This window comes from Talpa europaea (assembly GCF_964194135.1).
Source record: "Talpa europaea genome assembly, chromosome: 9".
Taxonomy (NCBI): Eukaryota; Metazoa; Chordata; class Mammalia; order Eulipotyphla; family Talpidae; genus Talpa; species Talpa europaea.
This window is the reverse complement of record NC_140076.1, coordinates 40,812,417-40,833,351: the sequence shown is the minus strand read 5'-3', so window position 1 is coordinate 40,833,351 and position 20,935 is coordinate 40,812,417. Positions and strand designations below refer to the sequence as shown.

General features: G+C 33.4%; 1 protein-coding gene across 6 annotated transcripts in view; it reads right to left on the bottom strand.

Annotated features, from left to right (window-relative positions):
* The window catches only part of ODF2L (outer dense fiber of sperm tails 2 like), a gene marked incomplete at its 3' end in the record, with an annotated part of 33,342 nt that overhangs the window by 6,812 nt on the left and 5,595 nt on the right, over nt 1–20,935 (bottom strand). For 4 of the 6 annotated variants that reach the window (XM_084241741.1, XM_084241742.1, XM_084241745.1 and 1 more), the window contains 7 exons: nt 20,824–20,895; nt 19,895–20,011; nt 15,798–15,983; nt 8,875–8,984; nt 7,808–7,943; nt 3,173–3,283; nt 1,830–1,934 (listed from right to left, as the gene is read on the bottom strand). In XM_084241741.1, coding sequence (XP_084097867.1) covers nt 1,830–1,934; nt 3,173–3,283; nt 7,808–7,943; nt 8,875–8,984; nt 15,798–15,983; nt 19,895–20,011; nt 20,824–20,895 — 837 coding nt within the window. The remainder of the gene's footprint in view (nt 1–1,829; nt 1,935–3,172; nt 3,284–7,807; nt 7,944–8,874; nt 8,985–15,797; nt 15,984–19,894; nt 20,012–20,823; nt 20,896–20,935) is intronic. The other 2 variants (XM_084241743.1, XM_084241746.1) reach the window with 1 other exon arrangement.

Below are 20,935 nucleotides of genomic sequence, written 5' to 3'. Positions count from 1 at the left end.
TTATAAATATTTTAGGTATAATAGTCTTAAATAATAGATTCAAGAAATATATAAACATTAACTTAGACTCTAACTAAGAATATAGCTCAAAAGTGGGTTAGACCTTAATAGTTTTCAAAGTTTGTTGAGCAAGTAAATACAGTCAAAAAGCTTGCAGGAAGAATGTTCACCTATTTAGAAAAATGAACTTTTTGAATCTTGTCAAAGTATAAATATTACTGATAAAGCTGGTATGTAGTTTTCTAGTTTCCAGCCATTAGTTCTAAAGTAATTGCTACTATTCTAGTCATTCAATTTAATAGCTGAGATATATTTAAATTAGGGCAGCCTTACTTCTCTCAGTCCACAGTGGTGGGGTTTACAGTATATTGTATACTGTATATTACACTGTATATTATTTCAAGCTAGTTAATATCAGTCCTCAGTAGACTATAAAATGTTACTATAAACAAATCTAAATGTATCTATATAAATCTTTGTGACTGTGGCAGTTCTTCACTGTGGCTCTTTTATAAAGCTATCTTAAGAAATTCTTGTGCTGTTAATTAAGAAAAAGTAACCAGACTGAATGACCTTTAGGATATCAGGGAGGAAAAACTCAAGTTTGGCTCCTCGCATGAGAGACAGGGAACACCTAAGGGTTCTGTGCAACATCTGGCATTCTTGAGCACAAAGGACAAAACTAGAACAGAGCATGCCTCTCGGTATTCAGGCATGGAAGAGCTCATGAGAAAACCAGGAGACTTAAAACAGCAGAAAAGGAAAAAGAAAATGTTCATTAAAAAAAAAAAGACTTTCCTGATTTAATACCAGTAAGAAGCACTGTGACCTCACAGCATATTAAAAACACAGGCTCTTGCCCCGACTGCCTGTTGAGCAGTTTTTTAATAGACTTTTATTCATAGTGTTGCCTTGCAGAAAATATTTGCACTGGTGTGTCTCAGAGTAAAAGAGTACAAAAGACATGGAATGATTTTGTCTCCAGTCTGCTAAAAATAGGTGAAAAGCGGTTCTAAGAAAGGAGTAAGTTACACACTTGGTGGGCTATCTTCGTCTCTGTTGAGCCCGCAGAATGCCTATACTCGCTGACCCCCTCTTCACATTGGGTCTCACTCTGGCCTCTCAACCCCAAGATATAGGACAACTCCATTTTCCAATGTAAACATAGCTAGTCACCTTCTTATCAGTTGGAACTGACCAGTAACATCCCATGACCTCCCCAAGTTGCAAATGAGTATCCTGACTTTCACTGTTTCCTTACCAAAGTAATATGAAAAGACCCAGAAAAGGATGCGGTTTCATTTAAAAATATTCACAAAAACATCCTAACTTGCCAACACTGGCCTTCCTCTCTTTCTGTTGCAACAGGGTGAATAAAAGGAAATGATGCTGGGTTTTTCTAAATGGTATTATTTGTCTTCCAAAAAGGCATTTAACAGAGGATACTTATTTTGCATTTTTAGATATAGAGATCTATTACAAGAAAAAAAAGGGTGAGATTAAAAATAAGAGGTATTCCAGCTTGCATACTGATGGATGATGAAGTTCAGTGGTAAATAACCATACTTGCATGCTAGTTAAGTCAGTCTAATATTGGAAAAATTTCATACTATTTTCCAAATAGTAAGGAAAAAGTGAAAAAACATTCACACAAACATTTCAAGCCTGTAAGAAACATTATTTCCTCAGAAAACAAACTCCTAAAAAGACTGAGAACAGATATCCTAGCTATAATCTAGAGAAAATGAGCAAAATGAAAGAATTTGTATATTCACAAAGTACAAAACACATAAATAAATTATTGTTATTATTTAAAATTTCAAAATTACCTTCTCAATTTTTTTACTTTTGTCTTTTGTTATTAGCTTATTTTCACATAGCAAATTTTCACATCTGCTTTTCACAATTTCAGCTGCTTCTTGTAACTTTTGTATCTGAAAATAGATAAGAGTAACTTGTATGATTGTACTACTAGGACCAGAATACAATAAAAAGCTGAAATTTGAAAATTTATTATTAAACAAATCATTGTTTTCCTATTGTTATGCTCAGTACACTTACCTAATATTATTCCTGCTTTAAATCTGTGTATCATTCAATGATCTAATCTAATCCATAATCCTTGCACAATTTATCTATCTTTCCTCATCAATACTTCCAGATTTTCACTAAAATCTAAAGGTGATAGTTTCATTTGCAGGTCAAAATCACTGTAAAAAATCTGCCTCCAATTCAATTCCAATTATTATACCATTCCAATTATTTTATCCTCTGATTTAGAGGATAAAATAACTGTGCATTTTATACAGGGCTCAGAGCACAGAATATAGTAACTCACACACTCTACTCCTGCTGAGAGATCAAACTTGAACAACCAGCTGGAAGGCCCAGATGACACTGTCAATGACAACTCCCATAAGCCTCTCTCACCTCCGGATGACTGTAAAAGTCTAACTGCATGTCTCCACTTCAATTTCCTGTTGGAAACATAAGATGCAGCCCCTTCCTACTTACCTACACTCTGCCCCCATTTAGGTATTACCCTTAGTTTATTCTTTAATTCAATAAACCAAGCTCTTTATTGACCAATTTATTACCCATCACTCAAGGACCTGCCTAAATCCCATCTTTCTCATGAAGTTTTTCTTGAACACTAAATTTCTAAAACATAAGCTTTTCCATAAATTACTGCTGAACACACACTCTATTCCTTATAATAGCCCTGTGTTTTTCTCCAGGTCTTTAATGTAAGTAAGTCTGAATTACACTTTATGTATTGAGAAAGAAGAGATACTGGGCTTTAATGACTTCAGTAGGGAGTCATTACTCTAAATCAACACCACGAGTATACAAGATGAAAAGTATAATCAAGAACAACAAGGTTAAACCTTATATAAGTTTTACATTATACATATGTAATTGATTATAGATCTGCTTTTAGGAATATCTAATACCTATGAGGACAGGCAATGTTTGAATCAGAGTCAGCAGAATCATCTACTTAAAAGGTATTTGGGACCTGAAGAAATAGTTGGGACATGTATAGCTAAAGTAGTCATATAGCTACAATAACAGTTGCACCATTTTTAGTTCTGCCAATTTGAATTATAAACAAATGCAGTTTTAAAATTGTCTAAAAATTTAATAAACATTAAATAAAGACAATAGTCACCTGCATTTTATACACTTCAATAAGGGCTTTCTGTTGTTTTTCTACTTCTTGCAATTCTAATAGCTCATTTTCAACAGAAATAATCTCGTCCTTCAAAGCAGCAAGTGTAGTCTAAGAAGGAATACACAGATTTTATAAATCATTAGAATTCATTTGTATTATAGTGGTATGGGGTTATAGAAATATAACTATCAACAGAGTTAACAAAATAGTTATTTTTGATTGTATACAATTACCATTTAAAATGAATAATCTTAACTAGATTCATGTAATACACATTCTTACAACTTTAAAAATTTACTAATCAAAAATGACTTGGAAAATGATCCTGGATGCAAAGACTCAATACTATTGAAACAACAGGCTTCCCCCCCAATCCTATTTTTAAAAAATTATGTTTATTAGGATATTGTGGGTTTCCAATACTGAATTTGTTTTAAAAGTATATTAACACACCATTCACACCTCTGTAAATGTATATTAACACACCATGCTTACCATCAAAGCCCCAGTATGACATAACAGTTTTTCCAAATCAATAAACTCACATGCATTTCAATCAAAAGTTGGGGGAAGAAGGAATATGAAAAATTAATTTAAAATTCATATGAAAAAATAAATAGCAAACACTAATAAAATTTTTAAAGGAATACTAAGAGAATCTCTTATAGCCATTGCAATCAATCTTATTAGATATTAGAACATCTCATTAGATACTAAAGTATATTTAATATATAAAGAAAATTACTCACTATATTAACATAAAACATAGAGGTCAATGGAATTAAAAAGAAAAATACAATAAAATTTTATCTAGTATATGACAAAGATTACATTTTAAATAAATGGGGAACATATGATCACTAAACAAATGGCAAGGAGACAACTGTTAGGAAAAAAAATAGATTAAGTATTTGTGTCCATCCAACACTATTTTTCCTATTTTTTAAAATACAAAATAATAAAGCTTTAACATTTTCACAAAAGATCAAAGTAAAATGTTATTTGATTTAGAACAGCAACAACCCTACTAAACATAAAATCAAAAGAAGATATTGAGAATTATAAGAGCATGAGATCTTATCCTCCAAGTTTATGAGTCAGCCCAGTGCAGTTTCATGGATACTACAATAGACACAAGACTTCATTATTCACAAGAGGAGTAGCCAGATATTTGCATTTGTGATAGTTTCCTGAGCCCCAGTTCCCATAGGGGTGATACAAGGGTCTGATGACACTTGCCTATTCAGTGAGATGCACTACAGAGCAGCAACACTGAGTTTAGGGAACCCAACATGTAGGGATGGAAGCATGCCTCCCCTCTGGTAGAAGGAAACATGGCTATCTTTCAAGGATGTTCAGTAAACATCACCCTTGAAAAGAGAATCTAGATCGATCACAGATTCACAAGATGTTCCGAAATGTGAGCCATCCCCTACACAAGCCATAAAAGAATAAAATATGCATATGCATACACACACACAATTTGACAGTCCCATCAAAAATTTACAGGCAAACAAAATATGAAAAAGCTACAATTATGACAAAATATCAATAATCTTAATCTACAGATTTCTTAATAGACATATAAAGGATAATGAGTATATAATTCAAAAAGGCAGAAATGTAAATGATCAATGAATACATGAAAAAATGTTTACTGGTTATTAGAAAATGCCCTAGGCACTGAGCCAAAAATCCCTCCCTTCACGGTGTTTACACATTCCATGTATAGATAGACAAAAACAAGGGGTAGACAGGCAAAAACCAAGAATTAACAGTAAAGATCGATCATACACAAACACAGGATGAGAGAGATGTACTGGAGATAACAGTCTCCTGAAAAAGGGACTTTTAAGCAAACAACAAAAGGAAGTGTGGATCTTTGAGGGATAAAGGTCCCTTAGAGAAAAACATTTTGGAGATGGTCTGGCCAATGAGAGGAAAGTGCAAGAATACCAAGACTGCAAGAATAGGGAAAAGATAAGGGAAAATGTAGAGGAGGATGAGGTTAGAGAAGAGATAGAAAAAAGCCAGATGGTGCGGTGTTCACTTTATTAACCAAGGTATCATTTGAGCAGAGCAGTGACATGTCTGATGTAGGCTGTGTAGATCTGTTCTACTGCTCCAGTGAATGCTGAGTGCTGGGGTAAGGGCAGAGCAAAGAGTTAGGAAGCCACTGTGATACTGAGTGATGACAGTAGCTTAAAACCAAGGTAACAGCAGTGCTAGTGCGAAGTAGTGAAATTCTGGCTATATCTGAAGTACATGTGTTGACAGATTGTAAGTGGGTGTGAGAGAAAGGGATCAAGAATGACACCAAGTAATGGAAAGGATGACTGCCACTGGCTGAGATGAGAAAGACTGTAGGATGCATTATTTGTTGGTAACACAGGAGCTCCATCTCTATATAACTTTGAGACAGCTATTAAATATCTAAGTGCAGGTATCAAGTAGAGAGTAGAAATAATCATGGAATTCAGGGGCATGTTTTAGGGTAGAGAAATAAATTTGAGAGTCCTCAGGATAGAGATGGCATATAAAGTGCCAACACTAAATGAGATCACCTGTCAAATCTGAAGAGATTTGTTTTAAAATTGCCTAGTACTGAAAAAATCATAGGGACCCATTTATGATGGGTAATTAAGAAATATAAAACACCAACATTAAAAATAAGCTTCCCTTTTGATTATATAAATCCATTTCTAGAAACATCCTAAAAAACCAGAAATACAAAAAAATCCCCTCAAATTATCCACATTTTGATTTATAATGGCAAAACACTGGAAGTATCCCAAAATCCAAAAATTATATATATGCTAAAACTTAATTGTTCAGCTGCGAGAGTACAGATGAATTTTTACTTTTCTTTCAGGCCTTTTTGTTTTTCCAACTTTCTGTAATAAAAAAAGAACTTTATATATATATATAAACATATTATTTTTAATAGAAGAGGCCACTGGACCATGGAAACAATTATCAACTTTTTTTTTTATCATTTGAAACTTTAGACTTTAAAATTTCTCTAGAATAATTAAAAGTAACAAATACAGTATCTAGGTGATTTTATAAATAACATGATTTAAAAAATAACATCCCAAAAATCCCTAATTTTTTTTCTTAAACAAAATCCAGAGAATAATGCATAAATATGCATGCTTCTGGATTAAGACATATGACAAATTTTAACTCAATAATTTTTATTGTCTACATAATTTAAAATTAATTCCGCTATGGGGTGGTTAAAAACTATAGTCAGTAAAATATCATTCTAATCACTTTTCTTGGCAGGAGATCAAGGAAATTAATAAAATAAGCTTGCATCCCAGATATAATACATATTTATTCAACATATTTATTAAGAGCTACATATATGTCATAGCTTTCTTTCCTCTCCTAGCTATCCTTTGCATGCAAAGATGATAGTTTATAAGAAGAGTTTTGTCCTAATAAGGTTTTGGAGAGAAGAATCATTTTGAACTGAACTTTAAACAAACAAAAAAAAAGGTAAATAATGAGAAAAATAGCATTCCAAACTATAAGCATAGTAAAATTATAGGACTGGAAACTGGAAAAAATGAATAAACCGCAGGAAAGAATGAGTGACCATATTTGCCTGGAGCTTAGGATAATACATGCCCACACCCCCTAGTCTCCCTTGCTGATAGGTGGAGCCATGTGCCTAAATAAGCAGATGTGTCAACTGGTATGGGATTCTCTCTAAAGGGGAAGAAATGACAAAAAGTGAAATAATGCATCTTTTCACCCTCTGTTCTGTCGTTTGAAACTTGGTTATAATGGCTGGAGCTCCAGCAGCTATTTTGGATTATGAGAATGAGGGTCACAACCTAAGAATGAAAGATGAAGGGGCAAGCTAAAAAAAAAATCTCAAGTTCTTTGATACTATATAAACTTTGAACTGCCAACTCCAATCTTCTTTCACATAAATGTTCTTTTCCATTCTCTATTTTCTATCTTCTAAAAATAATACTATGGACTAAAAATGGTGCCATCATCTTCAGTCAAGTGTCATTTTATTACATGTATCTCTCGATTGATTGAGGGCTCAAGCATCTATTTTTTCCAGAAAATATAAAAACTTCTCCCCATCTTTTCTCTGGCACACACATAAACTTATCACCCCTTGGATTGATTAAGTTGGAAAATTCTTTCTGGTTATGATGCAGCCAAGAACATACTTTCTGGTTTCAAACAGACCAAGCCTGAGGTCATATCCTATCGTAACCATGACACCTAGAAGTAATCTTATGCATTAAAAGTTAATATAATTTCAGATGATTCACTTAACTGTTAAAATTGAATAGTAAATGAATTTATTTTTAAGTTGAGACAAGGAGACAGTTACTCAACATCTTAAATTTTATTTAATACTGCTCTAAACAATTTTAACATAATTATCTGTGTATACAGTATAAATTTTAAAAATATATATAAATATATGTGTATATAAAGATAGTTTTAGAAGTTAACTATTATAATGGTACTTTAATACTCTAAGAAGTATAAATGATAAAATGATAAAAAAAAGCATAGTTCTAAACATGCTACTATTTGAAGCTACATCTAAGTAGAATAATACACACACACACACACACACACATACACACACATTACCTTCAATTTTGAATTCTCAAGACTCAGAGTTTCATTTTCATATTCAATTGAGTGAAGTTTTATAAGAATTTCTTCACATGAAATTTTTCCACGCTCTTCCATTTTCCTCAAGTCTTCCAAAAGATTAGTGATTTGCCTTTTAAAAATATTATATGAAAGTCATAGAAATTTTTATTCAAAGACTACATTTTAAGTGTTCCCAAGAACACTGTAGTAGAGTGCATAGTTTTAAAAGTTAACAGAAGTTATAGAATAAGAGAAATAGAAAGCACTAATTTGTAAGGTTATTACTTGAGCAATCCTTTTGTAGTAATAATTATCCATTGATGATGACAATGAAAAGAAATCACAACATTAGCTTTGCCGTTCAATAAAATATCTAAACTACCATCCACAGGTACTATGTTTCTCACTGTCATTCACATATGTGCACACACAAAATTTCAAGGGCATGGTTAACCACACGTATCAAGTGAGGCAATATTTAGAAGTAAATTATATGCTTATTGTCAATAACAAAACTGAAGAGAATATACAGAAGGTAAAATATTTAAAAGCAAATAGTCGACATTCACTATTGTTAGCTTATGAATACTGTATTTCAAAGCATAAAATATGTGATTTTTAAAAATTTTGTTATGCAATAAAGGTACTTCAATAAAGGAACACTAAATTTTAGGATTTTGAAAGCATTTATGCTTTTATTATAAACTTTGTTATCTATTCTTATACATTCTGGTTTAGCAGAGAAATATCATTTCCATTTTAACATAAAGTAGTATTAACATTTACTACAAATAATAGCTGACACGTATTCAAATACCAAGTACTATTACAAAAGCCCCAAATGATAATACCAATATAATTTTAATGCATAATTATTTTTGTTGTATTCTTATACTACAGTGAGAAAAGTTTATAAAATTATAAATAACAAAAATATCAAGTTATAAAGATGACACCTTTAACACATCTAATCCAGAAGAACCAAAATACAAATCACTCAAAGAGAAAAAACTGGAAACACTTCTTACAAAAAGCAAAACATCTAAGTTTTTTTTTCTTACTTTTTCATTGTTTCAATCTGAACTTCCAATTCAGTTTTTTCTATTGCCATTTTCTCATAATGACTTTTCCAGGCATTGGATGCTGAAATTGTTTCAGACAACTTGGCTTCCTAAAAATACAATAAGTACTCATCTTGTAATTTAATAACACTTTGGTTTTGCTGAGGGTCTTAAACAAAAGTATCTTTTAAACAAGGATACGCATCCTGTAAAGATTAGAACTTAGATTACAGAAACTTTCAGCTATAAATCTGCATGTAGGGAAGTTTTAAAGTAAACATTAATAAGATCTTTAGATCACTATTTTATATGCACATAGTATCAGTCCCAACCTAACATTTTAATGTTGATGTAACTATTTTCAAACAATGTTTCATACAAATGAATATAAATGCCTCCCCATTTACCGAACTTCTCACCTTCCAGAGAGAGGATGATAAAAACCAGATCAGCATCAGAGGATAAAGAAGTCCTCTATGGCATATATAAAAATTACCTTTAATTCCACAATTCCAGAGTATTTAATAAAGTACCCTTATTCATTTTTGTTATAAGGATGCCAGTCAGTTTTATAGCATCACCCCTGTCAACCTTCAAACAATTATTGTCAGCAAATAGATGGAAGTGGAAGTGGCAGCTTATCCTCTTTGCAATTTTTAAATTTTTTTTTCATAGAAGAGCTGGGGTGTAGGCCAGAGGGGCTGAAGGTGAGAGGATTCACCAGAAAGAGTGGGGAGCAGAACAGGCAGATCTACTGAAACACACTGCTGAGGGAGCAGCGGGCAAGATGGGAGAGGTCTGCTGTACCATATGTGGGTTAGCTTCCTAGTCGGGGATCAAACTCAGGCAGAAGAGGTGATAGTACTGAGACTTAACCCCTAGGCCACCAGGGAGGCCATTATCTACTTTGAATGTGAGCTCCAAGAGGCAAAGATTTTTGTCTGTTTTGTTCATGACCAGGGTTTTGAGTAGCAGCTGGCATATGGCAGAACTCAAAACTTAATTGTCAAATAAATCTATTCTTCACAAATCTATTTAATAAGTTGTAGCTATTGTGTGGTCTGTCTACATACTACAGGAAAACAAACTCACTGGAATGGCAATGCCAATAATTATTAACCAAAAGGCCCAGACCAGTAATAACAGAGTTAACATATAATGTGTGCTTTCTTCTTTCTGACATTCACTTAGCTGGTATTTATTGAGCACCTACTAAATAATATAATATAATAAAAAATATAGATAATAAAATAGATAATAGAAATAGTTAATAAAAATATATTTTTTATTTTTTTCTCACAGTAGTGTTTCTGATATATTGAAGACGTATATTCTGTTCTAATATTTATGTAAAATGAATTGCAATTAAAATCTAAGTGTGATAACTTAGCTCTACAAACTATAATAGACCCAGAACCCAAAACATATCAGACTAATATCTGAAGTTCTTCTTTCACCTTCTAACCTTCATCTTAAATGCTGTAACTCACCCAATCCTGCTGTGTCAGAGTTATTAACCCCTCGCAATGACTTACACACCATTAAAAAGCCCAGATTTGATACTCTTTATTGATGGATCAAATGGTAAGAAATCAGAGGGACATATCAAGCAGGATATACTGTAACAGCACAATATGAACTCTCAGAAAGGGGACTCCTCCAATTTAAGTCTGCCCAATCAGCAGAACTACATGACCTCACTCAGGCTTGTCAGCTATCCAAAGGAAAACCAATAAACATTTATACGGACAGCAGATATGCCTTTGGGATGGTCCATGATTTGGGTATGCTATGGACACAGAAAGGATTCCTCATTTCTAGGAACTCCAATCAAAAATGGGCAAGAGATAAATAAACTGCTCTTTGCCATTCCATTGCCTAACCAAATTACAATTATTAAAAAAATGAAGCTCATGCTAAAAAAACAGAACCTGAGCATCAGGTAAATGCTCTAGCAGACTTCCTTGGAATCAGCCAGTACTAAAACTATTCCACTATGCAACCTGAATGAAGTCCCTAAGAGTGTATAATCAAATTATTTATGAAAATTTATATAAAAGACAAAATCAGGCACCTGAGCTGTAGCACCAATGTTGGTAACAATAAGGATGCAAACTTAATATCAAATGAGGACTCACTGAGGTTCTTCCTGAGTCCTTAAAAATGCAACTTCCTAAGAGCTCTAAAAGTTCTGCAAACCATCATGGTACAAATAAAATGATCCAAATTATGAAAAAAGTCTTAGTGGGGTGATTGCTCCAAGGCTGCAAAATTGGTTTACAACCAATGCCTGATTTGTCAAGCCCATAGCCCTAAAAAGACCACTATCATCGTAGACGGAGCAGTCCCACCACCTACTGGATCATTTGAACATTTGCAAATGAATTTCATTCAACTGCCTCCCATGATGAGTTATCAATATGTTCTTAAAATTGTTTGTATGTTCTCAGAGTGGACTGAAGCCCTCCATGTAGGAGGGCTGATGCCAAAACCATGTCAAACTTTTAGAAAATATATTTTGTTTATGGGGTAGCACCAGAGAAATTGCCAGTGACTGAGGAACTCCTTTTAATCAGACAAATAATTAAACAATCAAGGTGATTCTTAATACTCTCAGACACCTGGTAAAGTCAGATGGACAAATGTAACTTAAAACTAAAGTTAACGAAATTAACAGAATCAACTGGACCATCCTAGCCCAAAATTCTGCTACTGATTTTGATCAACAACTACAGGAAAGTATAATTAATGTATAAATTAAAATAGTACGAGGAAGAACTATATGTTTAATAATAGAGCCACATGTATCTACTATATTTTTGACTTCTTTTTTTTTAAAGATTTATTTATTTATGCATACAAGAACTGGGGTACAGGCCAAACATGTGAGGGGTGAGAGGATCTACCAGAGACAGAGTGGGGAACAGAACAGGCAGACTGACTGAAATACACTGCTGAGGGGAGCAGCGGGCAAGATAGGAGAGGTCTACCTCACCATGTGGGTTTCTACCTGGCCAGGGATCAAACACGTGCTGCAGAGGCTGTGGATTGCTTCACAGTGCAGTGCTTAACCCCTTGCACAACCAGGGAGGCCCTACTTTTGAGTTCTAATATGACTCAATATTGTACAGCTTCAATGCATTACACCAAGTGTATTTGCACCAGATCAAGGAAGCTTTCCATGACCCTATTACAGATGGAAAAACCTTACATAACTTAGAACCTAAAGAGTGGTCTTCTGGAAACAACACCTAGGAAAAACTGCCCTTGAACCTCTTTTGAAAGGACCAAACCAGCTTCTCCCCTGGAAGGGGGAGAAACTGTTTGGCCACTGCCAAACTTCTCAGACATGAACCACTGCCACTGCCAAAATTCTCAGACATGAACCTTGGGTAGAAAGAAAAGATTCTTTAAGCAGCATACCAGAAGGATAAGTAAAGTTATAATTGACCAGGGAGGTTCCTCCCCAGAAGTAGATAACATCCTGAGGCAGACGGCTCTCCTAATAGCATGGATCTGTATATCCAATGTGAAATCTTTTTTTTTAAGATTTATTTTTATTTATTTATCTATACAAGAACTGGGGTGAAGTCCAGAAGTGTGGAGGGTGAGAACATTCACCAGAGAGAGTGGGGAGCAGAACAGGCAGATGTACTGAAATACACTGCTGAGGGGAGCAGCAGGTGAGACAGGAGAGGTCTGCTGTGCCATGTGGGTAGGTCCCTGGCTGGCCGGGATTGAACTATTGCTGCAGTGGCTGTCGATAGCTTGATAGCGCTGAGACTTTAACCCCTGTGCCACCAAGGAAGCCCCTCCAATGTGAAACCTTTTCCCTTTTATCTATTTGCTGTTTGCTTTTTCTCTCTATTGATGCCTGGGAAGACAGCACTACAATTAGGATTTCACAAATAACAGCTACTGTAGGAAATTTAATAGGTTTGTTACGCTAAAGCAAAATCAGAACATGAACACAGGGAAACCCATTATATACCCTAAAAGTAATTTCACTGGAATCCCATTGTATGCCTGCATTGTTGCACTATATAAAGTTTAAATACTACATCCACATACCCTTGTTCCTTGCTTCAATTAAACCCAACCCTGGGATGAGAAAACTAGATCCAATGAGAACATATATATAAAAGACACTGCGGCCAACTATACATGAGCTCATTTGTAAGCTGCTAGATAGCCTTTCAATGTGATACCATAACATTTGGGCCTTGGTTGAATGATACCAATACCTTTATAATGACCAATGGGCCCCATACTAATACTTAAGAGGAAGCCCTATGTATTCCTTCTGCCAACATCTTTGTATGCGGAGGGTTTGGCAACAGTCCCTATTCTTGGGTCACTCATTGTCTTGACAGCTGAAGGATGAAAGAACAATGTATTCTGGGTGTATTTACTGATCCATTGTCTCTTCATAATACCTCATAAACTCAACATTGAATTACTCCCTTAAATTTATATAATGGACCAAAAAGAAGCTTACTAACAGATATCTATATCTGGATGGGCATCATTTGAATTGTCCCTTCCTTGGTTTGGAGTTAGTACAAAATAAGCATATAATTAGAAAGTTATCCTTAACTCTGGCAACTATTGCTGAGACAACTATTAAGCCCATGGCTATAAAACACAAGTCCCCAGACTCTTGCTGGTTTTAGACTACTCGCTGGCTGAATAAGGAATCTGTGTTATAGCAAATACCCCCTCCTGTACCTTGATAAATACCTCTGGTATTGGAGAAATGCAAATACCAGAAATCAATAAAAAGCTACTTGCCTAAAACAGATTGATACCTCACCAGGGATTTTTATTTTATTTGTTTGATACCAATTGGTTTGACTCATGGGGACCCTGGCTGAGTACCCTTCAGTTACTTGGTATTACACTCCTAATAGTCATTATTATAATTTCCCTGGTATGCTACCTCAAAGTTCTAAATGCATGTTTGCAGCCATCAACTGCAGATGTGATGGGCTCACCACACTTAGAGAAACAGAAACAAGATAAACAATGAAATAAACAGCAAACAAAATTTTTCCACAAATCTGACATCAAAACCTATGAGTTTCATGATAAGATAAGAGCGCTTGAACTTTACAGTGACTAGAGTGGCAGTAATATCAAATTTTTCGAAATCTCTCATATACAAAAAGGATGACCCAGACGGGGAAGTTGTTAATTAGACAAGGAGGCCATTAGGTTGAGATGGCTCTAAGACCACAGCACGTTCTAAGCAAACCCAAATCTAAGCCTGTACGTACCTCAAGGATACAAAAGTGAAACCTAAGGACAACTAATCAGCTACTTCGCTTACACTTTTTAATGCCATTGTCTTTATTTTGAAAGATTACCTAAAATGTCAAATATGCATATTGAATTATATCATCATTTCCTTGGAAACTTTCCTTACTTTGCTCCAGCCTTTCTCCATAAAGATCTTCCCAGCTCCCATGGAGGGTAGTGCTTCTTACTATTGTTGATATGGTGCTGCCTGATTTGAATCAATTTTTACTCACATAAATTCCTAAAATTTTAATAGGCCTCATTTTATCTTTTAGCAGAGTACTTTAAAAGGCATAGTCAAGAAAGGCCTTTCTAAAGAGATAAAAAAATTAAAAAGATACCGGAATGGTTTCAAAAGCAACAAAGAACCCACGACAGTGAACCAGAGAAGACAATTAGAGCCAGAGGCAAAGTAAACCAAACAAAGACAAATTCCATGCAACAGAGGAATAGAAAGAGGTCAATATGGAAAAATGCAGCATGGCCAGGAACTGTGCTCTGACATATTTTTTTAATTTACATACACATTTACGTACAAGCCTGCATCCACACTGAGAGAGACAATATGCTACCCTTATTTTATAGATAAGCTTAGAAAGAAAAGTAGATAAGCTTAGGAAGGTTAAATACCTTAACCAAAGTCATAAGTTTAGTTAGTGCAGGAGCCTTCCTATACAATCCCAAGAATGCTAAGGACCCAATTATATAGTTTTTACCACTTAATATTTTCCAGCATTTAACCAGGTCTATAACCTTCTAGATTTTGTACTAGTCCTCAAGTGTTTTATCTTGCTAAATACTTCTGAATGTAGGGTAAGTATTAGAGCCTTAAAATGTTAACACTTGAACTTACAAAATATAAGTTGTTCTGTTTACACAAGCTTTAAGCAAGTCTGTTTTCATTTCTAAAAGTCTCTAATAATTTTATAAGCCTTAACATAAGTTCTTAAGAGATGTCTTTAATTAAGACATTAAAAAGAGTAAATATTTTTTAATTGGTAATTGAATAAATAACTCATCAAAAACAACAAAGCAGTAAGTCCTTCTTTCAGCTTAGTATTATACCAAGAGATAACTTTCACATGGTGCGTTTACGTCAGCATATGGTGTTAAATGCATTACAGAGTTTAAATGAAGTTAATTACTAAATAAAGTCATATGGACTAATAACATAAATCAGCATTTCTCAAACTGGTGTTCCTCAGAACCAGTTCCAACAATTGCTTTGTGGGTAAAAAGAAGAGTCTGTGGTTAAATAAATGGTGGGAAATTCTGAGTTCAATACCCTTGGAGACAAAGCTTTATTGAAGGCCTTCTCAGGGCCTTTAATATGCTAATATACATTATAAATTTCTAGAGCAGAGTATGGTGAAGTGTTACCAAAGAAGCTTTGGGGAAAACTTAACATATTCTTTAAGGAAAGTTCCCAAGGAAATGCTGATATAATTCAATATGCATATTTGACATTTTAGGTAATCTTTCAAAATAAAGTCTAGGGCAAAAAAAGTATAAAGTTGTTCTAGTGTCAGCAGCATTAAAAATAAAAGTATTATATTAAGCATCGTAACATTAACCACATAAGCTAAGCACAGAAGAGTTCTATAAGAAAGAATGTATACACTTACTTGATCTCTAATTTGGGAAGTAAGATTTTCCATGTCTCCAGTAAAATGTTCAAGCCTTTGTTTATAAATTTTAGATGCCTTTTTTAGAGCTATAGCTTTTTGCTTACTTGATTCTTTCATTGCTACAGCCTCATGCTTATTTTTTCTCACTTGCAAGTTCCATTCAGTTATCTTGCTTTCTAAACTCTAAAAACAGAACGAAACAAAACAGCACTCAAATCATTTTAGAATGTCAATGTTTATGTAAACACTGGAAAAAGATGTAATAATTATCCAGTTTTTATCAAAATGACTAATCATAAGATTAATACCAAGTAAAACAGTGAAGAAAGATGATTTTAACAGTTTATTGTAAGAGAACACAAATAGAAAATCTGTAAGTGTACATAAAATTAATGCTATTCTATTAACAATATTGGTGATTATACTACAAATACCAACTTTCTAAAAGTTTTTGTGATTAACTAAACCTTTAAGAAATTTCAGGTCAAAAATACTAGCAGAGCACTAACTGCAAATAATTGCGCTGAAGACAATTCAAACAATAGGTACACAAAGCTCAAAGGAATTGGTGATTCTCCAAATACATTAGGACTAGTTTGAGAGATAAGGACTTAAGAGAAGATATGATTAAAATCTATAGATCACAGAGGATATAGATAAGACAAACAGACTTATTTATCAAATTTTAATTTACTAGAATTAATGGGCATGCCTTGACATCAAGGAAAATAAAAGTACTATCTCACCAAAGGAGTAGTATTTGTTAAAGTTTTTATTCCAAGAACAAACAAGTTTGGATGAATGAGTAACTACCAGGTCCTAATAGTAGTAAAGGAAAAGAGATGTATGAGGACATGTTTCCACCACTAATTTAGATGGTACTAAATGGCATGATTGTTACATTGACATGTCTCTTGGGGAGTTAACTAGAATATTATGTTAGGTGGATCACAGATATCATTTAGTATGATAACTTCTCATAGTTTTACTACAAATTTTAAGACCCTGTATTTACAGTATTTGAGTACTAGGTATCTAAGCAGCAAAAACTTAAGATCTTAATGATTTTCATTTTATTAAGTTGTGTAATCCTGAAAAGAACTTAAATTCTTATAGAATTTTTAAGCTTTGGACTCCTCTTCATTGGACATCATTTTAATAAAATAAGAGAGAGAGAAGTCATAGTAAAAAAGCTATAACTGTCTATTTAACCTGTCATCAACAAAAACTATGCTTCTACTAAAATTGATACTAAGTACAACTTTTAAGATTTGATCTTTTTGAAAATAACTAGAAAGACCAAGACTAAATGAAACATTCTTTTATTGGTTCTAAAAATTATATCCTAAGCTAAAAATTTCATGAATTTTTTAAATAAATAATTGGAAAAAATCAAATAAGAGCAGTTCAGTAAGTCTACTTAAGAGGAAGACCCATAAATGCAGTTGTCATTCCTCTAAGAAACCACAGGGTGTCATCATCACACCATGAAAAACTGCTACACTTTAAATAAGAGCTTTTTTAAACACCAAAGGTACATTTTTTTTTTTAAAACAAGGTTCTAGTCAAAACTGTCTCACTAGACTTATCAAATCCCACTATTAAGTACCATTAGGGAATGTAATAAAATGATGAGATTATTTTTGTTGCTTCAAATAACACCTCACAGTCATTTGCCAAAAGGCCTATATTAATGACATTTAAGGTCAACTATTTGTCTTTTCCTATTCCCAAGGAAATAGACATGTTGCATATTATAAAAATAATTACTCTTGGCCTGTTCTAACAAGTGAAAGTATATAAAATCTAATTTTTATGTTATGAAGATAAAGATAAAAAAAATGGTTAAAGGTATCTTCAGGATAGTTCTCAGAGAATTAAAATGTAATCTTAATTTTTTAAAGTCCCAATAGAATTTACTCTGAAATACTAAAAAATTGAGATTTACATTGCCAAACTTTTAAACCTAAACAGAAGAACTAAATTCTAACCCCCAAGTATGTAATGCCTTAAATTCCAAACCATGTTAGAGGGGTGTAGAAAAATCAGTAACCTAATGAAACTTTCTCTTAATCATTTCTAAGCACAGCGTTTTTGTAAAGGAATTTGAACTCTGTGTATTAGACAAAGAATGTCTTGGCAAAATCTTAGGATTTTAACCTTATTCTGCTTCTCCAAATTATATGGATATAAAAAGAAACTGTTAAACATCATTCAAGAAAATTTTAATATTTCATTTTTTTTCCAGGTCTTCCTTTTAATTTATTTTTTCCAGCTTTATTGAGCTATAATTGATGAGTCAAAGTTGTAGACAGACATTCAAGGTGTAAAGTAGGATGATTTTTTTTTTACATATTTCTTTTTTTTTTAATTTTATTTTTATATTCTCCATACAATTGCAACTTAATATTTCATTTTTAAAATGCAGAGGATATTTTAAAAAACATTCATGGTTGATATTTGAAAACATAATTAAGAACTTTGGTAGATGATTATTAATCACATGTATTCTCTTGTATTTACCAGACAGACCAATGCAATAGACATACCAACACTGTGTATTTACCAGACAGACATACCAACTCTGGTTCATATGCAGCGCCCTAGGACACCAATGCAAAGGACACAGGAATCTAAGGGGAAAGTGCTTTTTCAAAAGCACAGGCAGGAGTACAAAGAACAAAATTTATATTCCCCCATAGACATTAATGTCCCCTAGATGGCCAAAAGGTTTTCTGTCTTCGAAGGAAAAAAAACAACAAAAACATCCAACCCCAGCTCAGTCTGAAAAAATGTGCTATAGATTTTAGTCATCTCCCAAATTCAGGAGTGCAAAAGCAAACAAATTTAACACAGAAGTCCTCACACTCAGTGAGGATTGTCTTTACACACTTCTCTTCTGAAAGTGGGAAATGCCAAAAATGAGTCAATCTAGTTAGCTTGTACCATATCATAGCAAGTTCAAGTTCCTATCTCAAAGTGACTATGAGTCTTCCAAAAGAATATTTTCCCTAAACACTATTTACAATAGGTAAGCTATGGAAACATCCAAATGCCCAAAAATAGATGATTGGATCAAGAAGATGTGGTACATATACACATAGAATATTACTCATCAATCAAAAAAGATAAACTCATGCCATTTGCAGCAACATGGATACAGCTGAAAAGGCTCAGTGAAATAAGCCAGAAAGAAAATGAAAAATACCAGATGGTTTCACTTATAGGTGGAATGTAGGGGATCCAAATAAGGAATCAGAAAAAAAAAGTAATTATAATAAAGTAAAGATCAAAATCAACAGGCAACTATAAACCAGAGACATTCTGCAGGGGGAGAGAAGGAAGTTGGATCAAAACAGGGATTGGAAGAGCACAAGGGCCTATGGTGATGGTACACAGGTGAATTAGTGGTGGGAATTCCATGGGGACTATACTTGATATGATAAAGCATACATTGTATAAAAATGAAGAATGATGTAAAAATATATATAAATTTAAAAAATTAGAAAAAGAATATTTCCTCTAACTATACTCCTAAGTATATGTATTATACATAAAATAAACAAATTGAGTTTTATATATACAAACACATATATATCAAGGGGATTACTAGATTATCTAAACACCAAAGCTAGATTAAATTGATTTTAAGTTATAGTTGGTAACAAACAAAACAATTAACCTGCATTGACTGCTCATTAAGTATGTTCGAGAGCATGCATGTTAGTGTGGGGAAATGACTGAAATAACATATACCAAAATGCTAACAATGGTTTCAGTGTTTCAAAGTCATTTTAATTTTCTTCTTTATATTTTACAAGTTTTCCACAGTAAACACAAATTAATTATATAATGGGGTAGATTTTTAAAGTAATTCAAGTCCTTCAAATCTTTCCTAGGTTGGTATTGAAAAGAGATGGCATTTTATTTTGGAACTTGGAACCAAATCTTTAGAAGGAGCAGAAATCCTAAGATTAAGATTTGTCTCAAGTGTGCATACTTGAATTCTTTCAAAACCACAAAATTCTAGAATTAGGAAAATAGCCTCTCACTAATTTTTTCCTTAAACTACAAAATGGATGCAAATTTGTAACCTTTATGTGTTCTTTTAACTTAGCATTCTCTGCTTCCTTTTTTTGAATTTGGAGCTGCAGCCGTTCATGTACCATCTGCACAGACTTTGAAAAACGATTTGCTTTCAGAGCATTTGCCTAGAAAAGAAAACAAAAAAGTGTTACTTTATGTATTTCTCTACAATCTTTAATTTTACCCCTATGTAGACATGCTTTTAAAAACTGATAAAAAAAGACATAGTAGCATTTTACATAAGCCATGACTCCTATTACAAATGTATTTTATATAAACCCATTGGGATATTTTCTCCTCCCCTTGTTTATTTAATGGTTCCTGGTAATAATCTCTTTTTCAAAGCTCCCATCTCTCTTCATTGTAAAATTAGGAATATATCTAAAATGCTTCTACAAACACCAAACCAAAATTAAAATGCACTACAAGTTTACACAGAGTTCCTAATATATAATCAATTATGTCAAGGACCCTGACAGAAACACCATAAAAATATCAATATTTATATATTTGAGATATAAAACTTGAAAAATACTCAAATAATCTAAAAACCTGTCTATTTCTTTTTTTGCAAAAAAAGATTTATTTATTTACGCATAGAAGAACTGGGGTATAGGCCAGAGGTGCGGGGGGGAGAGTGAGAGGATTCACCAGAGACAGAGCAAGGAACAGAACAGGCAGATTTATTGAAATACACTGCTGAGGGGAGCAGCGGGTGAGACAGGAGAGGTCTGCTGTGCCAGATGGGTTAGCGCCCTGGCTGGGGATAGAACTCAGGCTGTGGTGGTAATAGTGCTGCGACTTAAACCCTAGGCCACCAGGAAGGTCCCAAAACCTGTCTATTTTTAAGGATATATGGTGATCAAGACAGAAAGCAGAGAAAGAGGTAACCAACATCAAAAAATATATAATAAATTAAGCTAAAATATTTGCTTACCTTTTCATTCTGGAACAGACAAGAAAGTTCTTGGATATAGGTTTCCTTTTCAAGGATCTTCTTCTTAAGATTCTTTAGTAAATATATTGTAAGAATTAGAAATATCACAACT